The 18,738-nt window shown below is 46.7% G+C and overlaps 1 protein-coding gene across 1 annotated transcript in view; it reads right to left on the bottom strand.

Annotated features, from left to right (window-relative positions):
* Positions 1 to 18,738, bottom strand: part of LOC122544779 (ras GTPase-activating-like protein IQGAP1) — a 36,676-nt gene that overhangs the window by 8,447 nt on the left and 9,491 nt on the right. The window contains exons 4-11 of the mRNA XM_043684104.1: positions 18,219 to 18,451; positions 11,566 to 11,698; positions 10,223 to 10,325; positions 9,597 to 9,741; positions 6,007 to 6,094; positions 4,400 to 4,612; positions 2,093 to 2,259; positions 1,448 to 1,573 (exon numbers count right to left, since the gene is read on the bottom strand). Coding sequence (XP_043540039.1) covers positions 1,448 to 1,573; positions 2,093 to 2,259; positions 4,400 to 4,612; positions 6,007 to 6,094; positions 9,597 to 9,741; positions 10,223 to 10,325; positions 11,566 to 11,698; positions 18,219 to 18,451 — 1,208 coding nt within the window. The remainder of the gene's footprint in view (positions 1 to 1,447; positions 1,574 to 2,092; positions 2,260 to 4,399; positions 4,613 to 6,006; positions 6,095 to 9,596; positions 9,742 to 10,222; positions 10,326 to 11,565; positions 11,699 to 18,218; positions 18,452 to 18,738) is intronic.

Here is an 18,738-nt window from a genome sequence, read left to right as displayed (position 1 = left end):
GTGAGGCATTTGATAAGGTTCCCCATGGTAGGCTTATGCGGAAAGTCAGGAGGCATGGATAGAGGGAAATTTGGCCAATTGGATAGAAAACTGGCTAACCGGTCGAAGGCAGAGAGTGGTGGTAGATGGTAAATACTCAGCCTGGAGCCCAGTTACATGTGGAGTTCCGCAGGGATCAGTTCTGGGTCCTCTGCTGTTTGTAATTTTTATTAATGACTTAGATGAGGGAGTCGAAGGGTGGGTCAGTAAATTTGCAGATGGTACGAAGATAGGTGGAGTTGTGGACAGTGAGGAGGGCTGTTGTCGGCTGCAGAGGGACTTAGATATGATGCAGAGCTGGGCTGAGGAGTGGCAGATGGAGTTCAACCCTGCCAAGTGTGAGGTTGTCCATTTTGGAAGAACAAATAAGAATGCGGAATACAGGGTTAATGGTAGGGTTCTTAGTCAGGTGGAGGAACAGAGGGATCTTGGGGTCTATGTACATAGATCTTTGAAGGTTGCCACTCAGGTGGATAGAGTTTGTAAGAAGGCCTATGGAGTATTATCGTTCATTAGCAGAGGGATTGAATTCAAGAGTTGTGAAGTGATGTTGCAGCTGTACAGGACTTTGGTTAGGCCACATTTGGGGTACTGTGTGCAGTTCTGGTCGCCTCACTTTAGGAAGGATGTGGAAGCTTTGGAGAGGGTGCAGAGGAGATTTACCAGGATGTTGCCTGGAATGGAGAGGAAGTCGTACGAGGATAGGTTGAGAGTTCTCGGCCTTTTCTCGTTGGAACGGCGAAGGATGAGGGGTGACTTGATCGAGGTTTATAAGATGATCAGAGGAATAGGTAGAGTAGACAGTCAGAAACTTTTTCCCCGGGTACAACAGAGTGTTACAAGGGGACATAAATTTAAGGTGAAGGGTGGAAGGTATAGGGGAGATGTCAGGGGTAGGTTCTTTACCCAGAGAGTGGTGGCATGGAATGCGCTGCCTGTGGGAGTGGCAGAGTCAGAATCATTGGCGAACTTTAAGTGGCAATTGGATAGGTACATGGATGGGTGTTTAAGCTAGGACAAATGTTCGGCACAATATCGTGGGCTGAAGGGCCTGTTCTGTGCTGTATTGTTCTATGTTCTATCATGCTGCAGTATGAAGATACAAACAGTCTGTATTCTCTGTATTCCCTGCACTACAGGGCTTTGTCAGTACAACCAGGACTGAGCTGTATCGTTCAGTCTGTTTTCTGGGCCAGGTAGTACGATAAACATCAAATGGAAGAACACTGTTCCATGCAAGCCTGCTACTGACCTAGGTTAGCACTGCACAGACCATTTCAGAGAGAAGGGACTCAGTGCACCTCCATGGCTCTGAATTTGCAAGTTTCCAAACATTTGCACACTGCTCTCTTGCTATTTACAGGCAACGAAATATATCACTTTCTAAAAAAAGAAGCCTTGGACTTACTGGCTGATGGGCAGGTCTTCAATCTCCAACAGCACACCCTTCTCTCGCAGGTGTGCCGCAGTGTAGTTCAGAGATGCTGCTTTACCCTTCTTCCCTTTGCCTGCTGCTGCTTTCTTCCCTGGGCCCCTGCGAAGATCACAAGACGTTACTCGCAGAATGGGAGCCTCAGCTACCGCATGCAGCAGAATCGGACTCTCCTGCCCATTCGGCACCAAGAACAGATACGCAGCCCCAGTTTGCATTTTCAGGCAGGCAACCTTGGTGCAAAATAACTCACGGGTGCAGAGCCATTCGGCCCTTTTAACCTACCCTGCCCTACAATAAGAGCATGGCTTCAATGCCACATTCCCACCACGAGCTGCTGGCATAAGCTACTCCCAAATGGTGCATTCGCTCTCATTTTCATCTCCACCAGTGCTGCCTGATCTGCTGAATAATTCCCAGCATTCTGTTTTGGCAAATTCAAATTTATAATGTCTGCGTTCTGTTGCCAATTGTATGAGCACCACATTGTGAGTGTGCGCCACCTGGTTGTCGACCTATGCGTTTCTGCACTGTGTCATGTGACCAGTGGGCCACAATTCCAGCCGAGACAGAACGGTCCATGCCTTATTGGCGAGTTGCCATATGCAGTCAGATACTTACTGCCCGTTGGTGGCCAGATTATCCAGGCAAGTCCTGATGTACTGGTTGTAGTAGTCGATCTGCTCCTCGTAAAAGGCTGTCTTGGAATTCATCCTGTGCAGTGTCTCTCTCAGCTTGGCCAGTTCAGCCTTGCGCTGCTGCCTGTAGCGCCGCTGATTCTGAATGTCCTGAGGTGACGGAGAGATCAGGAGTATGAGGTAAAGAGCTCACCTGCCTTCCCTGGAGTGGCACAGAATACGCCCCACTGGCTTATTTGGCTGAACAACAACTAGGGATGGGCAATAAGTGCTGGCCCAGTCAGCAATGCCTGCACAGAGTCATATAGTCAAACAGACCCTTCGGTCCAACTCATCCAGATATCCCAATCTGATCTCGTCCTATTTGTCAGCATTTGGCCCATATCTCTCTACACCTCCCTATGCATGTACCGATCCAGATGCCTTTTAATTGCTGTAATTGTACCCACCTCCAAGTCCACTGTCTTCTCATCCTTCATTGTCTGTCAGCAGGAGACTGTGGCACAGCAGCAATATCTCTGGTAATCCAGAGGTCTGAACTCACGCTCTGGGGAACTGGGATCAAATCCCATCACGCCACACCACCTCCCCCTACCCTCCCACCACCACCATCAGCACCATCACCACCCAGTGGAATTTAAATTCGATAAATCGAATCCGGAATTGGAAGCTAGTCTCGGGGATATTGACCCTGACAACAGGCATCAAAACCCCATTAGGTTGACTAATGGGGGAAGGAAATCTGCCAACTTTACCGGGACTCCAGACCCCACAGCGATGGGGTCAACCCTAAACTGCCCTCATAAATGGTCTGAGCTAACCACTCGGCTCGAGGGACAATTAGGGATGGGCAACAACATGCCAGCCATGCTCAGATGCCGTGGTATAATGAGAAAAGGTGACAGAAGTTTGCTTCTGCCTAGTTGACCAGCCTCATAAGGTCACACGAGCAAGCTCATGGAGTGAACATTCAACTGCGGAGGTATCATTGCAGTTTTTATTCAGTTGCTGAAAACCTCTCTCTGTGGGACCACAGCAGCCGATATTTCACTTCCTCAGATTGTGGGGGTGGGGGATGAAGTCAAAATTAATCACATACAATCAAGTATCGTATTATCCACACTCGACAGTCTCCATCAGAAAATATTCTGCAATACAATGTCCTTCAATACAGCCCCTCAAACACAATCCTTTGTCCCGAAAGATTACCATTTCAATTAAACACATCGAGCATTCAAATAAGCTCAATATTTGCTAACAGCAGGAAGGAGCTGCATTATATAATAATGGAGCAAGCTTCGATTACTTATCATCACAGTGTGGCACTGAGCATCATGGACACAGCTGCCCAGAGGTGGGGGGAGGGAGATGAGACAGAGAGAGAGAGAGAGACACACACAGACAGAGAGACAGAGAGAGAGAGAGAGACACACAGAGACAGACAGCCTAGCCAATTAATTCATGATGCACATTAACTGTGAGCAGGTTACTGTTCTCTTCAACAAACTTTGTGCATCAAGGTGAATGTAAACCACGCAGAGGGGTCCATTGCTTGTCTTCAATATGTCTATCAAACACTGCAGGACAGGGGCAGCACAGGGTTTAACACAGACTAAAGCCTTCTCTACTCTTTTAAACTGAAAGCAAAGCTCCTTCAACGCTCTCCCTCATCAAATACTCAGAGGACATGGAAAGCACGGGGTCAGATTATATAGTAAAGCTCCCTCTATACCATTCCCCCATCAAACATTCCCAGGACAGGAACAGTACAGGATTGTATACAGAGTAAATTCCCTCTACACAGTCCCCATCAAATATTCCCAGGTCAGGGACAGCACGGGGTGAGATTCAGAGCAAAGCTCCCTCTACACTGTCCCCATCAAATATTCCTAGGGGTTAGATTATGTAGCAAAGCTGCACATGCACCATCTCAGAAGAGAAGACTGTACATGTGTTATCGTAAAATCATACACTTGTTTAACAAAACACAGCACATGGCAAGCTATTGCATACCAAATTCAAATTATATTTTACACCTTTTTAATGCATTATTTCTCTGGGCTTCCTGAGCCTGCCTACTGATTGCTCTGTGTCTATGGGACAGCCATTAGAGCATCAAGTGTCGTTGGACCCAGCTATGATCACTTGTAAGTTTATACAGTCAAAAGGTGTACTGTGCTTCTATTAAGCTGCAGAGAGTAAACCAAAGACCCAGGTCAGACAGGGTGGCAGTAGAGACTTGCCCCTCACCTAGCCCCACCAAGCCAAGAAAGTGGTTTCTTATTCTCACCCGGGCGATCTCATTTACAAGCTGCTGGTAGCCATTAGCTGCAGAAATTACTCCGGCAGCTTCCAGCTTCCTCAGGCTGCGGATGATTTTCCTCTTCTTCTCCTCGATCGACAGCTTGCCATCGTGGACCAGGGAATGGTTCCGCTTCAGTTTCTCGGGAGTGCGCGCGTCCCGCAGTGCTCGCCTCTGAACAAGGCGGCGGTGGTCTGCCACCTAGGTGCGGGGTGTGGGTAAAGAAACAGCAACAACAATGAGAAAAAGACTTCGACAGATGGGTGAAAACACAAACAGTTGAGTCTCCGATGGAAAACAAGCTAACAGTTACAAACTAACCCCAGCATAAGCTTATACAGACATTTCCCTTCCGGCCAACCTTAGGATGATACACGGAGTCAGCCTCAGAAGGACCTGGGAAACGTCCTGCTCAGGGCATCAGGTTGACTGTTCCAGTGACTCATTTCGCATCTCACACTTGTATGGCACCTGGGAGGGTGCACAGAAGGGGAGGGGGAGGCGATTGGATTTTTAAAAAGAATTTTGTTTATTCATGGGATACGTGAGATTGACATTTATTACCCATTCCTGATTGCTCCGTGAACTGAGTGTGTCACTCATGGCCATTTCAGAGGGTAGCTGAGGTTTGTTTTTAACATTGCTGTCACAATCAAGGACAGTGTTCCAGTCACCGTCCCAAAGACTAGCTTCCAGGTGCAGATTTTATTCATCAAATTTCAATTTCACCAGGGTCCACGGTAGGATTCAAACCAGACCACACTCAGACCATTAACCTGGGGCCTCTGGACTAGCCCAGTGATATTAACAGTACACCCCACATTCCCAACATGACGGAAGGAAGGATGTTGTGAAACTTGAAAGGGTTCAGAAAAGATTTACAAGGATGGTGCCAGGTTTGGAGGATCTGAGCTACAGGGAGAGGCTGAACAGGCTGGGGCTGTTTTCCCTGGAGCGTCGGAGGCTGAGGGGTGACCTTATAGAGGTTTATAAAATCATGAGGGGGCATGGATAGGATAAATAGACAAGGTCTTTTCCCTGGGGTGGGGGGAGTCCAGAACTAGAGGGGCATAGGTTTAGAGTGAGAGGGGAAAGATATAAAAAGGACCTAAGGGGCAACTTTTTCACACAGAGGGTGGTACGTGTATGGAATGAGCTGCCAGAGGAAGTGGTGGAGGCTGGGACAATGACAACATTTAAAAGGAACCTGGATGGGAACATGAATAGGCAGGATTAGGAGAGATATGGGCCAGGTGCTGGCAGGTGAGACTAGATTGAGTTGGGATATCTGGTCGGCATGGACGGGTTGGACCGAAGGGTCTGTTTCCATGCTGTACATCTCTGTGACTCTATGACGAAAAGCAAATTGCCAGCAAAAATCAGAAGGTGTGGCAGCATCCGTGGCAAGAAAGCAGAGTTAATGTTTCGAGTCCTGGGGACGGGAAGAGGGGCACTGAGGCCAAATCCAGCGAGTACCTCTCACTGAGCTCAGCAGCATTAAACCGTCCTCAGCACCTCAGCCATGTATGCACTCACTGAAGCATTCACACTGAGCTCCAAAGCTACTCACTTCTCTGGCAGCCCATGACATTTACCTGATCTGTCGAGGCAGACGTCTGTAATATTTCAACCAACGTGTCTCCAGCTTGCGATCTGATTATGTCCACAATTAGCTGCTTGGTGCTAAAAGGACAGAAGCCACATTGTAAACACAATCCTTAGAAGACTTCAATTTACTTTAAATACAGTCACAGATGTACAGCACGGAAACAGACCCTTCAGTCCAACCCGTCCATGCTGACCAGATAGCCTAAACTAATCTAGTTCTATTTGCTAGCACTTGGCTCAAATCCCTCTCAGCCCTTCCTATTCATGTCCCCATCCAGATGCCTTTTAAATGTTGTCACTGTCCCAGCCCCTACCACTTCCTCTGGCAGCTCATTCCATACACACACCACTCTCTGCGTCAAAGGGTTGCCCTTTAGATCCCTTTTAAATCTTTCCCGTCTCACCCTAAACCTATCCGCCTCTAGTTATGGACTCCCCCACCCCAGGTAAAAGACCTTGTCTATTCACCCTATCCATAGGACCCCTTAATAATCAGGAAGGCAGATCTGTGTGTGGAACTGCATATTTTTCAAGATGTCTTGTTCGGTACCTCCACCATCTGCAGATCCACAGACAAATCAGCCTTGCTGATCATTAAGGGGTCCTATGCTCTAGGATAAAGTGAGGACTGCTGGAGATCAGAGTCAAGATTGTGGCACTGGAAAAGCACAGGAGGTCAGGCAGCATCCGAGGAGCAGGAGAGTCAACGTTTTGGGCATAACCCTTTATCAGGGATGCCTGATCAAGGGCTTTATGCCCAAGATGGCGATTCTCCTACTCCTCGGATGCTGCCTGACCTGTTGTGTTTTTCCAGCGCAACACTCTCAACAGGGCCCTATTCTCTCCCTAGTTACCCTTCTGTCCTAAATGTATTTATGAAATCCCTTTGGATTCTTCTTAGCCCTATATGCCAAAGCTATCACATGTCCCCTTTTTGCCCTCCTGATTTTCCTCTCAAGTATATTCCTATTGCCTTATACTCTAAGGATTCACTCTATCTCTGCTGTCTATACCAAATATATGCTTCCTTGACCAAAATCTCAATTTCTCTAGTCACCCAGCATTCCCTATCACCCTAACAGGAAAATACTGTCTCTGGACTCTCATTATCTCATTTCTGAAGGCTTCCCATTTTCTAGCTGTCCCTTAACCTGCAAACATCCACCCGCAAATCAATTTTTGAAAGTTCTTGCCTAATACCATCAAAATTGGCCTTTCTCTAATTTCGAACTTTAACATTTAGATCTGGTCTATCCTTTTCCATCATTATTTTAAAACTAACAGAATTACGGTCATTGGCCCTAAAGTGCTCCCCCACTGACACCTCAGTCACATGCCCTGCCTTATTTCCCAAGAGTAGGTCAAGGTTTGCACCTTCTATAATAGGTACACTCACATACTGAATCAGAAATGTTTCTTGTACACACATAACAAATTCCTCTCCATCTAAACCCTTAATACTATGGCAGTCCCAGCCTATGTTTAGAAAGTTAAAATCCTCTACCATTACCACCCTATTATTCTTACAGATATGTGAGATCTCCTTACAAATTTCTCAATTTCGCACTGATTATTGGGGGGGGGGGGGGTGTCTATGGTGCAATCCCAATAAGGTCATAGAGATGTACAGCATGGAAACAGACCCTTTGGTCCAACCCGTCCATGCCCACCAGATATTCCAACCCAATGTAGTCCCACCTGCCAGCACCCGGCCCATATCCCTCCAAACCATTTCTTATTTCTCAGTTCCGCCCAAATACCTTCCACTTGGACGTATTCCCATGCTATATCCTTCCTAAGTACAGTCGTAATATTATCCCTTATCAAAAACGCCATTCTCCCTCCTCTCTCGCCTCTGCTTTCTATCCTTCCTATAGCATGTGTGTCCTTGAACATTAAGCTGCCACCCCTGAGTCACGTCTTTGTAACTGCTATGATATCCCAGTCCTGTGTTCCTAATCATGCCTGGAGTTCATCTGCCTTCCCTGTTAGGCCTCTTGCAATGAAATAAATGCAGTTTAATTTATCAGTCCTATGTCATTCTCTGCTTTTTCCCTGCCTGCCCTGACTGTTTGACTCGCTTCTTTTTCCAACAGTACCAATCTCAGACTGATCTCTTTCCTCATTATCTCCCTAGGTCCCACCCCACCAATTTACTAGAGCAGCTCTAGTAAATCTCCCTGTCAGTATATTAGTACCCTTCCAATTCAGGTGCAATCGTCCTTCTTACACAGGTCAATTCTACTCCAGAAAAGATTCCAATGATCCAAAAAATGTGAACCCTTCTCCCCTGCACCAGCTCCTCAGCCACTTAGTCATTTGATCCATCCTCCTATTCCTACTCTCATTAGTTCGTAGCGCCGGGAGCAATTCAGATATTACTACCCTAGAGGACTTTCTTTTTAAATTCCTGCCTAACTTCCTATATTCTCCCTTCAGAATGTCATCCTTTTCCCTTCCTATATCCAATGTGTACAATGATCTCCTGCTGGTCCCTCTCCCCTTTGAGAATATTGGGAAGATTCAACCTTCCCAATATTTTCTACTACCAGCCACCCACAGCTTAAACACTCAATTTTCTATTTCCAGTTCTGACAAAACCTGGAACGCTGATTCAGTTTCTCTTTCGACAGATGCTGCCTGACCTGCAGAAATTTCCACTTTTTAAAAAAAATTGCTCTTATTCCAGGGTACTGATGTCCGCAGCATCATGTTTTTGCACAAGTGAGGATCCCACAGCAACATAATTGCCTCCTGAACCACAGCCAATTGTGTGTTACCTATACCAGAAATCTGTGTTAAACACTGCTGTTGCCACAAGTGGGGACCAAACTGCCTCCTAGAGCGTGGAAGCAGGCCATTCGGCCCATCAAGTCCACACTGACCCTCAGAGTTCACCCAGACCCACCTCTCTACTCTGTCCCTGTAACCCTGCCATTTCCCATGGCTAACCCACCCTAACCTACACATCCTGGCAAATTCCCATGGCCAATCCTCCTCACCTGCACATCTTTGGACTGTGGGATGAAACTGCAACTCCCAAAGGAAACCCATGCAGACATGAGGGGAGAATGTGCAAACTCCACACAGCCCAAGGGTGAAATTTAGGTTCCTGGTGCTGTGAGGCAGCAGTGCTAACCATTCAGCCATGTGCTGCCATCCTTTCTGTGCTGATGAGCCTCTGGTTTGATCCCCATATCCACTGGCTCAGTGCATGTCTACCCTGCCACCACAGACCTTGGTGAGATTTTATATGAAATAGGGCTCACAGCTGAGGCTTCCCCTTAATGGCAATGATTGCAGCCACTCAAACAAACTGCTGTACATCCAGAGCAGAGAGAGGCCATTTGATCTATTATTCCTATGCTGGCTCCTCAAAAGAGCTGTCACACAAGTCTCACTAACTCTCCATACAGCCATGCCCATTTTGCTCCCCCCAATAAGGAGTTGTGACCAAATCCGCTGTCAGGTTTTCAAATTGGAACAACTCATTTTCTCAAGGGAAAAGACACCTCACCTCCTTTTACCCATTACCGTCCCTGGTAAATGTTCAGCTGGCCTGGCCTAGCCGACATACCTAAGCAGCAAACCTCTGGTATTGTCTGTCCCATCGCCACTGCTCTTGTAGATGTCAAATTTGTTGGTGAGTGTTAGTGAGACCTCCATCTTGTTGACCATGGTTTGGTCGCCACGGGGGTCGTTTGCATCAACAGAACCTTCGCCTATGGAAAGGGAAATGATTGTAGATTAGTGAAAGTGCTCTAAGAATTATAAGGCGGCAGCTCAGAACCAGCAGAAGCGGAGTTAATGAGAATTTCAAGTCAATTACTCCTGATAACCTTCCCATTGAGACGGAGCACAACAACAGATCATGTACTCTGTGGTGCTTCTGCTCTGCACCCACATGCCCACCTCCCCCAACCTTTTATTTCTTTCACCTTCATGTGCCTAACCAGTATTCCCCTTCAATATATCTCTGCTTTTCATCATGACTGCTCATGATGAGAGTGAGACTGCACTCTCCACATTCCCTCAGCACTGACCCTCCAATAGAATGGTGCAGGGGAGAGAGGAGGTGGGGGGGAAGAGAGGGGGAGAATGCCACCTCCTGTGTCAAATCAGAAACTCCTTTCAGTCATTTTGTGCTTGTCAGCATCTGTGGAGTAGATTGATTCTGAAGCACAGAAAGGATGAAGTACTCACCTAAAAGTGATTCGACTGTGGGAACCTCACCGAGATCCCTTAGCAGCTCATGAAGAGGGTCACTGTGTTCGGCCAAGAGGGAATCCTGATGCTGGAGCAGCAACTGGGGAAGACAGGGACAAGGTTATACACCACAGGCGCAAAGAGACTGGTGAAGGGCCACACAGAGTAGCATCAGCAGTTAAAGCAGAAAGGAGCTCTTAGAGGTTGGTTTAGAAAACGGATCTGGGGCGGGGGGGAGTTTGCGGGCAAGTGCAGAGGGAGCTTCACATCACACTCACTGGTTGTGACTTGAGTGAGAAGGGAAATCCAGGATCAGATGCAGGCAGCATTTGAACAGAAGGACATGGAGAGAATGTCCACATGATCCAGATCTGGGTGGGTTGGGGGAGGGCCTAAAAGCAACAGCTGCCAGATCTCGCAAGTAGCAACACCTGGAGAAGAGTGACATGCAGACTGTCAGGCTGCATGCTCGAGTGTTTCCTCATGCTTTCAGGAGGAGAGGAGAGGCTGGGTTAATTTTTTGTTTGAGGTGCTTTAACAGTTAATTTGCTGCTTGCAAATTGAAGCAGCTGAACAACTGGCCCAGCCCTCAATGTCCCCAGGTTCTTCTCAATCGACTGATAAAGTGATAGGTTACACAATCACATGGGCAAGACACGGGGGTCAGAACACAAACCATTGCGCCCCAGGCTTCAGCTAAATGATTTGACCTTAAACACACAAGTGAAGCTGGGACAACTGTAGGAATAGGTGATGAGCTGGGCACTTTCAGCCTCCGGTTGGTTTAGATCATGGTCCAACTGGTGTCATCACCTCATTTACTACATTCCATCCGTAACTTCAGCAAGATAGCCTGCAATCACATTTGAGCTCGAGACTGCGGTCTCCCTGGTCCCTCAGCACTGACCCTCGGCAGCATGGCGCTCCCTTGGAGAAACAGACCACCCGCCTGTGGCGGAGCCGCAGCTGAAAGGATAGTGACGGCAGGTTCCAGCAGTCCACAGAAAAGTCAAGACAGATCAGAAGAGGGTCAGAATTCTCTTCCCCAGGGAATGAGGGAAGGCTGGATGTTTGAGCACATCCGAAGCTGGGTCAGATAGATATCTGATATATAAGGGAGTTGACAGTTATTTGGCGTCGCAGACAGGAACGTGGATCTTGTTGAAAGGTGAGGCAAACTTGAAAGACTAAATGGCCTCCTCCTGCTCTCAGGTACAAGTCAGTACTCCCAAGACAAGGAGGAAGTAGTTTAGCATTCAGAGCCCTCATGTGCTATTCCTGACTTGTTGCCCTCGCCCTCCGTCCAGGGGAGCCAGAAGGATATTGCCCTGTCCACTCACCTTGTGAGTGTTAATCAGCTCGCCGACAGTTATGTAGATGACTGGCTTGTTGAGGCTGGCCATTTCGGTATACTCGTCCACGTCAAACCATTCCTCGGGTTCAGGAACGTCGCAGGCTGCGCGGAAAAACTCCCTAGAATTCGAAAACAGTTCACCAAATCAGAGAACATCCATGTAAACTTCCAAATTGTGGAACAGTTCCAACCTCCCGGCCAAAAGCAGGCACAATACACCAGCTCACAGTTTCAAGCAGCGAGTGACTCAATCTTCAAATTGAATGACTTGCAAGTGCAACGTACAGCTCCGGAGTACAGTTTCGCTTCAGCAGATTCGATTGCAGCTTGGCCGACATCACGGAGCTGAAGGGGGCATGGTGTGGCACCAAGCCAAGGACACCCAGGTGCGTTTTAAGCTCCATGGGAGATCTATTTGCTGATCTCAGGAGGAAGAGCAGCAGCGCAAGAGTCACAAATGTTGTTCCCGGTTATGGGAGGATGAAAAATAAAGTTGGTTGAATGTATAAAATTCATACATGAATAGGGTGCTTATCCAGGGACTACTACTGGAAAGTGCCTTTCTTTAGGCAATGAATGAGGACAAGGTTCTGGTCAGCTCACCAGCAAATTCTTACCCTGCTGCTGAAACATTCACTAACAATGACCAGGCAAATATTCTCCCCTTCCTTGCCTTAAGTGAAGCCATTGGGCAATCAGATACTGGATGATGGTCAGTGTCCATTGTTACAGAGAGGGAGCTCAAGAGAGCGCACGCAACAGAGGGAGCAAGAGAGAGGGGGAGCGAGGGAGAGAGAGAACAGTTGGAGACTGCAAGTGCAGTCAAATACCTATCCACACATCACAGCTAGCCTCACCCGCTATCAACACAAGGCACCTTTCAGTCATGGACTTTGGCCCATCGAGCCTGCGATGGCTCTTTAAAGGAACTGTACAAAATCAGTCACAGCGTGCAATGAAACTGCACAAAAACTTGAAAATTACTTCTCAATTTCATCGAACATAACAGTGCAATACAGGCCCTTTAGCCCCCGATGTTGCACCACCCTGTGAAACCAATATGAAGTCCATCTAACCTATACTATTCCATTCTTGTCCATATGCCTATCCAACAACTATTTAAATGCCCTTAAAGTTGGCGAGTCTACTAATGCTGTAGGCAGTGCGTTCCACGCCTCTACTACTCTCGGAGTAAAAATACTACCTCTGACATCTGTCCTAGATCCATCATCCCTCAATTTGAAGCCATGCCCCCTCATGCTATCCATCACCATCCTCTGAAAAAGGCGCTCACTGTCCACCCTATCTAACCCTCTGATTATCTTATATGTCTCTATTAAGTCACCTCTCAACCTTCTTCTCTTGAACAAAAACAGCCTCAAGTCCCTCAGCCTTACCTGGTAAGACCTTCCCTCGATAACAGGCAACAGCCTAGTAAATCTGCTCTGCACCCTTTCCAAAGCTTCCACATCCTTCCTATGATGCGGCGACCAGAACTGCACACAATATTCCAAGTGCAGCCGCACCAGAGTTTTGTACAGCTCCAACATGACCTCATGGTTCAGAAACTCGATCCCTCTACTAATAAAAGCTGTATGGCTTCTGAATAGCCCTATCAACCTGGGTGGCAACTTTGAGGGATCTATGTTCATGGACACAGAGATCTCTCTGCTCATCTACACTGCCAAGAATCTTACCATTCGCCCAGTATTCTGCATTCCTGTTACTCCTTCCAAAGTGAATCACCTTCCACTTTTCAGCATTAAACTCCATTTGACACCTCTCAGCCCAGCTGTGCAGCTTATCATGTCCCTCTGTAACCTACAACATCCTCCGGCACTATTCACAACTGTACCAACCTTAGTGTCAACCGCAAATTTACTAACCCATCCTTCTATACCCTCATCCAGGTCATTTATAAAATTGACAAACAGCAGCGGACCCAAGACAGATCCTTCAGTACACCACTAGTAACTGAACTCCAGGATGGATACTTTCCATCAACCACCACCCTCTGTCTTCTTTCAACTAGCCAATTTCTGATCCAAACTGCTAAATCATCCTCAATCCCATACCTCTAATTTGTGCAGTAGCTGACCAAAGGGAACCTTATCAAACACCTTACTGAAATCCACATACACACATCAATGACTTTACCCACAGCCACCTGTTTGGTCACCTTTTCAAAGAACTCAATAAGGTTTGTGAGGCAAGACCTACCCTTCACAAAACCGTGTTGACTATCCCTAATCAACTTATTTCTATAGAGATGATAAATCCTCTATCTTACAACCTTTTCCAACACTTCACCCACAACCGAAGTAAGGCTCACTGGTCTATAATTACCAGGGTTGTCTCCACTCCCCTTCTTGAACAAGGGAAATACATTTGCTATCCTCCAGTCTTCTGGTACTATTCCTGTAGACAATGATGACAAAGATCAAAGCCCAAGGCTCAGCAATCTCTTCCCTGGTTTCCCAGAGAATCCTAGGATAAATCCCCTGGGATGGATGGAATTTATCTATTTTCACACTTTCCAGAATATCTAACACCTTCCCCTTGTGAACCTCAATCCCATCTAGTCGAGTAGTCTGCTTCTCAGTACTCTGCTCAACAACATTTTTTTCTGGTGTGAATACTGATGAAAAATATACATTTAGCGCTTCCCCTATCTCCTCGGACTCCACACACAACTTCCCACTACTGTTCATATCTGGCTGTCTTTTGAAAGATCCCAAAATCCATTTCCATTACCATTCTAGGTTCGTGTACTCTGGATCTTAACAAGCCCTTAGGCTGAAGAAAAGATTCTTACCTCCCCTCTAGCTCTGTTACCGATCATTTTCATTCTATTACCCCAGCCTGACCTGCTCAATCAAATTGTCCCAATTCTCCTGAACTGCATTATCAAGTCAGTCACAATTTTCAATACCTGTCACCTAGTGTCCCATTAACCTCGGCAGATCGGAGGAGAATAAGCTCAACGACTGCAGTCTTGTCACATGAACTGATGGTCCTTCACCCCCAGGTCCCGTTCTGGTGAATCTCCCTCTTCACCCTCAGTGTGGGCCTTGATATCTTTCCCAAAAGTGCAGGGCCCAGATCCAGACATGACCCTCAAAGGTGGGACAATGGGACAATCTCATTCTGATTTCTCGTTCTGTCAATGCCTCACTGACAAAGCTAAAGTATTCCCATGTGCATTGCTCACCACCTTCAATGATGTGTGAATGTGTACTTCGCCCCTGCTTTTGCACCCTCAATCACCATTGCATAATCATCAAGGCCTCGCTTTAAGGCTTCATCTCCCTAACTCAGAAATAAACAAAATACACACGTTTTAAATGCATTTTTCATGGCTGCTGGATGTCTCAAAGTGCCTTCCAACCAACAAAGTGCTGTCTGAAGTTGAAAAGTAGGAAACATAGCTGCCAACTCACACGGAGCAAGATCCCACAAACAAGATGATCCAGTTTTTTTTATAATTAATTAAAAAAAGTAAAGCTGATGTTGGTCAATGGCCCCAGGGAAAACTCTACATGCCAATCAAACCCCTCTCTCCCCACTCCACAACTCCTCAATCACACTCCTTCAAATCAGTAGCCAGGAATCTTTTATACTCAGCCTAACACAGACAGGATTGGCAGGGATGGCGACTTGTGTGAAAGGTCTCGATTGACAGCGCACTGCCCCTCATTTCGGCACTGAGGAGCATCAGCTTAAGACTTCTGCACTCAGTCAAATCATAACCCGAACCTTGTGACACAGCGGCAATAGAGCTACCAGCTAAACCATGACCAACACTGAGACAAAGTTAAGTGAAGCCACATTGCTATCAGCCAGAAGCAGCAAGCGCCAATCAAATTGGGATCAAATGAATCAGTCACTTGTTGGGTTAATGAGCTCAGTCAGACTATCAATGGCAACCCCAGGCTGTGGGTGGGAGGTGTTGAATCTTCTTTATGACTGTCTGTTCTCGCAGTAACATCCAGCTTTCTCCCGTGCATCAGAGGAAGGCTAGACTCGCCCTTACTAAAGGCCGTAACCAGCATCAAAGGAGCAGACATGAAAGAATGCATCATTTTTCCCCCCCTACAGGAACACACAAACAGCCTGGAAAACTGGAGAGCAACAGGATTCTGTGCCCAGTCTCCTCCCCTTAACATTTTGCAAGCGGGAAAAAGTTGGAATAAACACAACCAAGCGGAGACTTGTTTGGAGTAGGAAACAAGTTTCCCAACGGTTTAATGACTAGGTCTAGACCAAACTGGAAACGTCTCAAATCTGATCTTCAAGCAATGTCCAAAAGATGCAAGTTAATTTTTAGATAGAATTATGATCCATCTCTAGATGAAATATTGCTCCGTCAACCAGCATCACTAATGGTTGCCGCCCATCAGATCTTGCTATGCACAAACTGGTTGCCAAGTTTCCTGACATTACACCAGTGACTGCTCCTCAGATAGGACTTCAGTGATTGTGGAGCCTTTCGGGGTAATTTACATTAAAAAGGTGCTAGATGAATGGAAACAGTTGTTAAACATCACAGCTGGATTGTGTGTGTGCATTGGTCATGATCCACCAACAGTTTGCTTTAGTTATAGTGAGTGAGACCACATCTGGGGTAGTAGATTCCTTATTTAAGGAAAGACATAAAGATGTTAGAAACAGTTCAGAGCTTTATCAGACTAATACCCCGAATGGGTGGGTCATCTAATGAGGGAAGTTTGAACTGGCTTTGTATCTGCAACATAAAACCCTGAGGGGTCTTGGCAAGGTGAATAAAAACAAGGATGTTTCCTCTTGTGGGAGAATCTAGAATTGGGAGTGGGGGGGCGCATCACCGTTTAGAAATACATGGTTGGCCTTTTTAAGATTCAAGTGAAGAGAAAGTTTTCTCACAGTGGGTCGTAAGATTTGGCTTCCATGACCTTTTGAAGTAAAATGCGTCTTTGGCCATTTTAATCAGAGATGGATGGATTTGAGGTAAGCAATGGGGGCGAAAGGTCATCAGGGAAGAGGTAGATGCAAATGTGGAGTTGAGATCAGATCAGCCATGGCCTTATTAAATGGTGAAGCAGGCTAGGGAAGCAAATGGCCTGTTTCTATCCAAGTCTCGGCATTCATCTGCCCACACAGAACCATTTCCAACATCCTTCCTCAAATAAGGAGATGAATACATTAGATGTTACTCCAGTCAAGATTGGAGTAGCAACAGCTAAACAAGAGGGCCACGTCAGCTGTATCTGGCATTTGGTCCAAATCAGTGACAACATGGTGGCAGGCAGAGTACAATTTGGGGAAGTGACAGATTATAAACTTTGGTCACAAGAACAAAAAAAAAGCAGATTTTTTTTTATATGAAGCAAAGCTCTGAATGTGGACGCTCAGAGGGACTTGGGTGTAAGTGTATGGGGTTACACCACAGTGAGGGGAGCCCCCAGGGCTGAGAGGTTGTCCCAGGATGGATCGATACTCTGGACTTTAGAAGAACAAGAGGCAATTTCATTAGGAGCGACAAGATTCTGAAGGTGGATGGACGGGATCGACACGGAGAGGTTGCTTTCCCCCCCACGGGTTGAGGAAGGTGGGAAGAGCAGTCTAAGGATGAGGGGGTGACCGTTTCAGACTGAGATCAGGAGAAATGTCTTAACCCAGAGGGTGATGATTCTGAGGAACTAAGACCCCAGAGGACCAGAGAGATGTTTGACCTCTCAAAAAAAATTGAGAGATATAGCAAGGAGGTGGGAAAGTGGAGTTGAAGCCCCAGATCAGCCAACATTGGTACTGAATCTGGGAGCAGGATCGATGGACTGAATGGTGTACTCCTATATCTCATGTACTTATATTTGGCTTCAAGATCAGGAACGTACATGACAGAGAGGAAATATGTTTAAAAGTTCCTAATCTTTATACAGAGACAGAAAAAACTGCATAATAGCAGTAACGTGACATTGTTACACTGCAGTGCACTATGTTATTCCATCTCTGGGAAACCTGAGGACAACCTCTCAGTCCAGGGGTTCATCTCGCTGGGACATACCTTCCACGTGCTTACACCCAGGTCCATCGGAGCATCAACATTTCAAACGTTTGCCTCATTTAAAAAAATATTCTGCTCTTTTTGTTCTTGCAACCAAAGTTTATAAGGGACTTTACTCCAACTGAAACCATTCAGTTCACAGGCACGACAGGCAAAATAACCTCCACTTAGTTCCTCATCTCTAAGCAGATTCTGAGAGACCCTGGTCAGCACCATCCAGCTACGCTGAATCTGACAGAGAGGGGTTAGGAAAGCAGCACGTCAGGAGTTGTACACTTAGTTGATACTGTTTCTATCCATTCCAAACACTCATAGGACAGTGCAAAGGGAGCTTTACTCTGTATCAAACTCCATGCTGTCCCTGTCCTGGGAGTGTTTGATGGGGGAACAATGTACAGGCAGGTTTACTCTGTACCTAACCCTGTACTGTCCCTGTCCTTGGACTGTTTGATACGGACCACACAGAGGGAGTTTTACTGCCCAGGGAGTGTATGTGCCCATCAATGTACACAGCAAATGGGAAAAAGCTGCCTCATTCTTGGGAAGCCAGGGAAACGCATCGCATAAACACAGGACGAGATGTAGAAGTGTGAGACCTGAATCTCTGCTCAGAGTGATACAAGTAATCGTTCATGGTGCAGAGCTGGCCGGTCTGTCCTTCGAAGGTTTTGCTGGAGGCAGCGTGCTGCAGCAACTTTGCGATGGAGCCCAGGTTGCGGCGGTGGTCCATGTGCAGCCCACCTCCTGCACTGACATCGATGATATTGAAGCCATCCGGGGCCACAATCGCAGGATTCATGTAGCGATAATATAACAGGTTCCCGACGATCTGCAACAAGGCAGAAATAAACAAACAGTGCCCACAATCAAATGCCTAACTCTGTGGGGACATTGAAAGGCTAGGAGCAGAACAAGTATTTCGTTTCGCAAATTTCTCATTTATCCTTATTAGATTAGATTCCTTACAGTGTGGAAACAGGCCATTTGGCCCAACAAGTCCATACTGGCCCTCAGAAGAGTAACCCACCCAGACCCATTCCCCTCTGACTAATGCACCTAACACTATGGGCAATTTAGCATGGCAAATCCACCCTAACCTGCACATCTTTGGACTGT

This window comes from Chiloscyllium plagiosum, chromosome 51 (assembly GCF_004010195.1).
Source record: "Chiloscyllium plagiosum isolate BGI_BamShark_2017 chromosome 51, ASM401019v2, whole genome shotgun sequence".
Classification (NCBI taxonomy): Eukaryota; Metazoa; Chordata; class Chondrichthyes; order Orectolobiformes; family Hemiscylliidae; genus Chiloscyllium; species Chiloscyllium plagiosum.
Note: the sequence above shows the minus strand (reverse complement) of the source record. Positions and strands in the feature narration are given on the sequence as shown.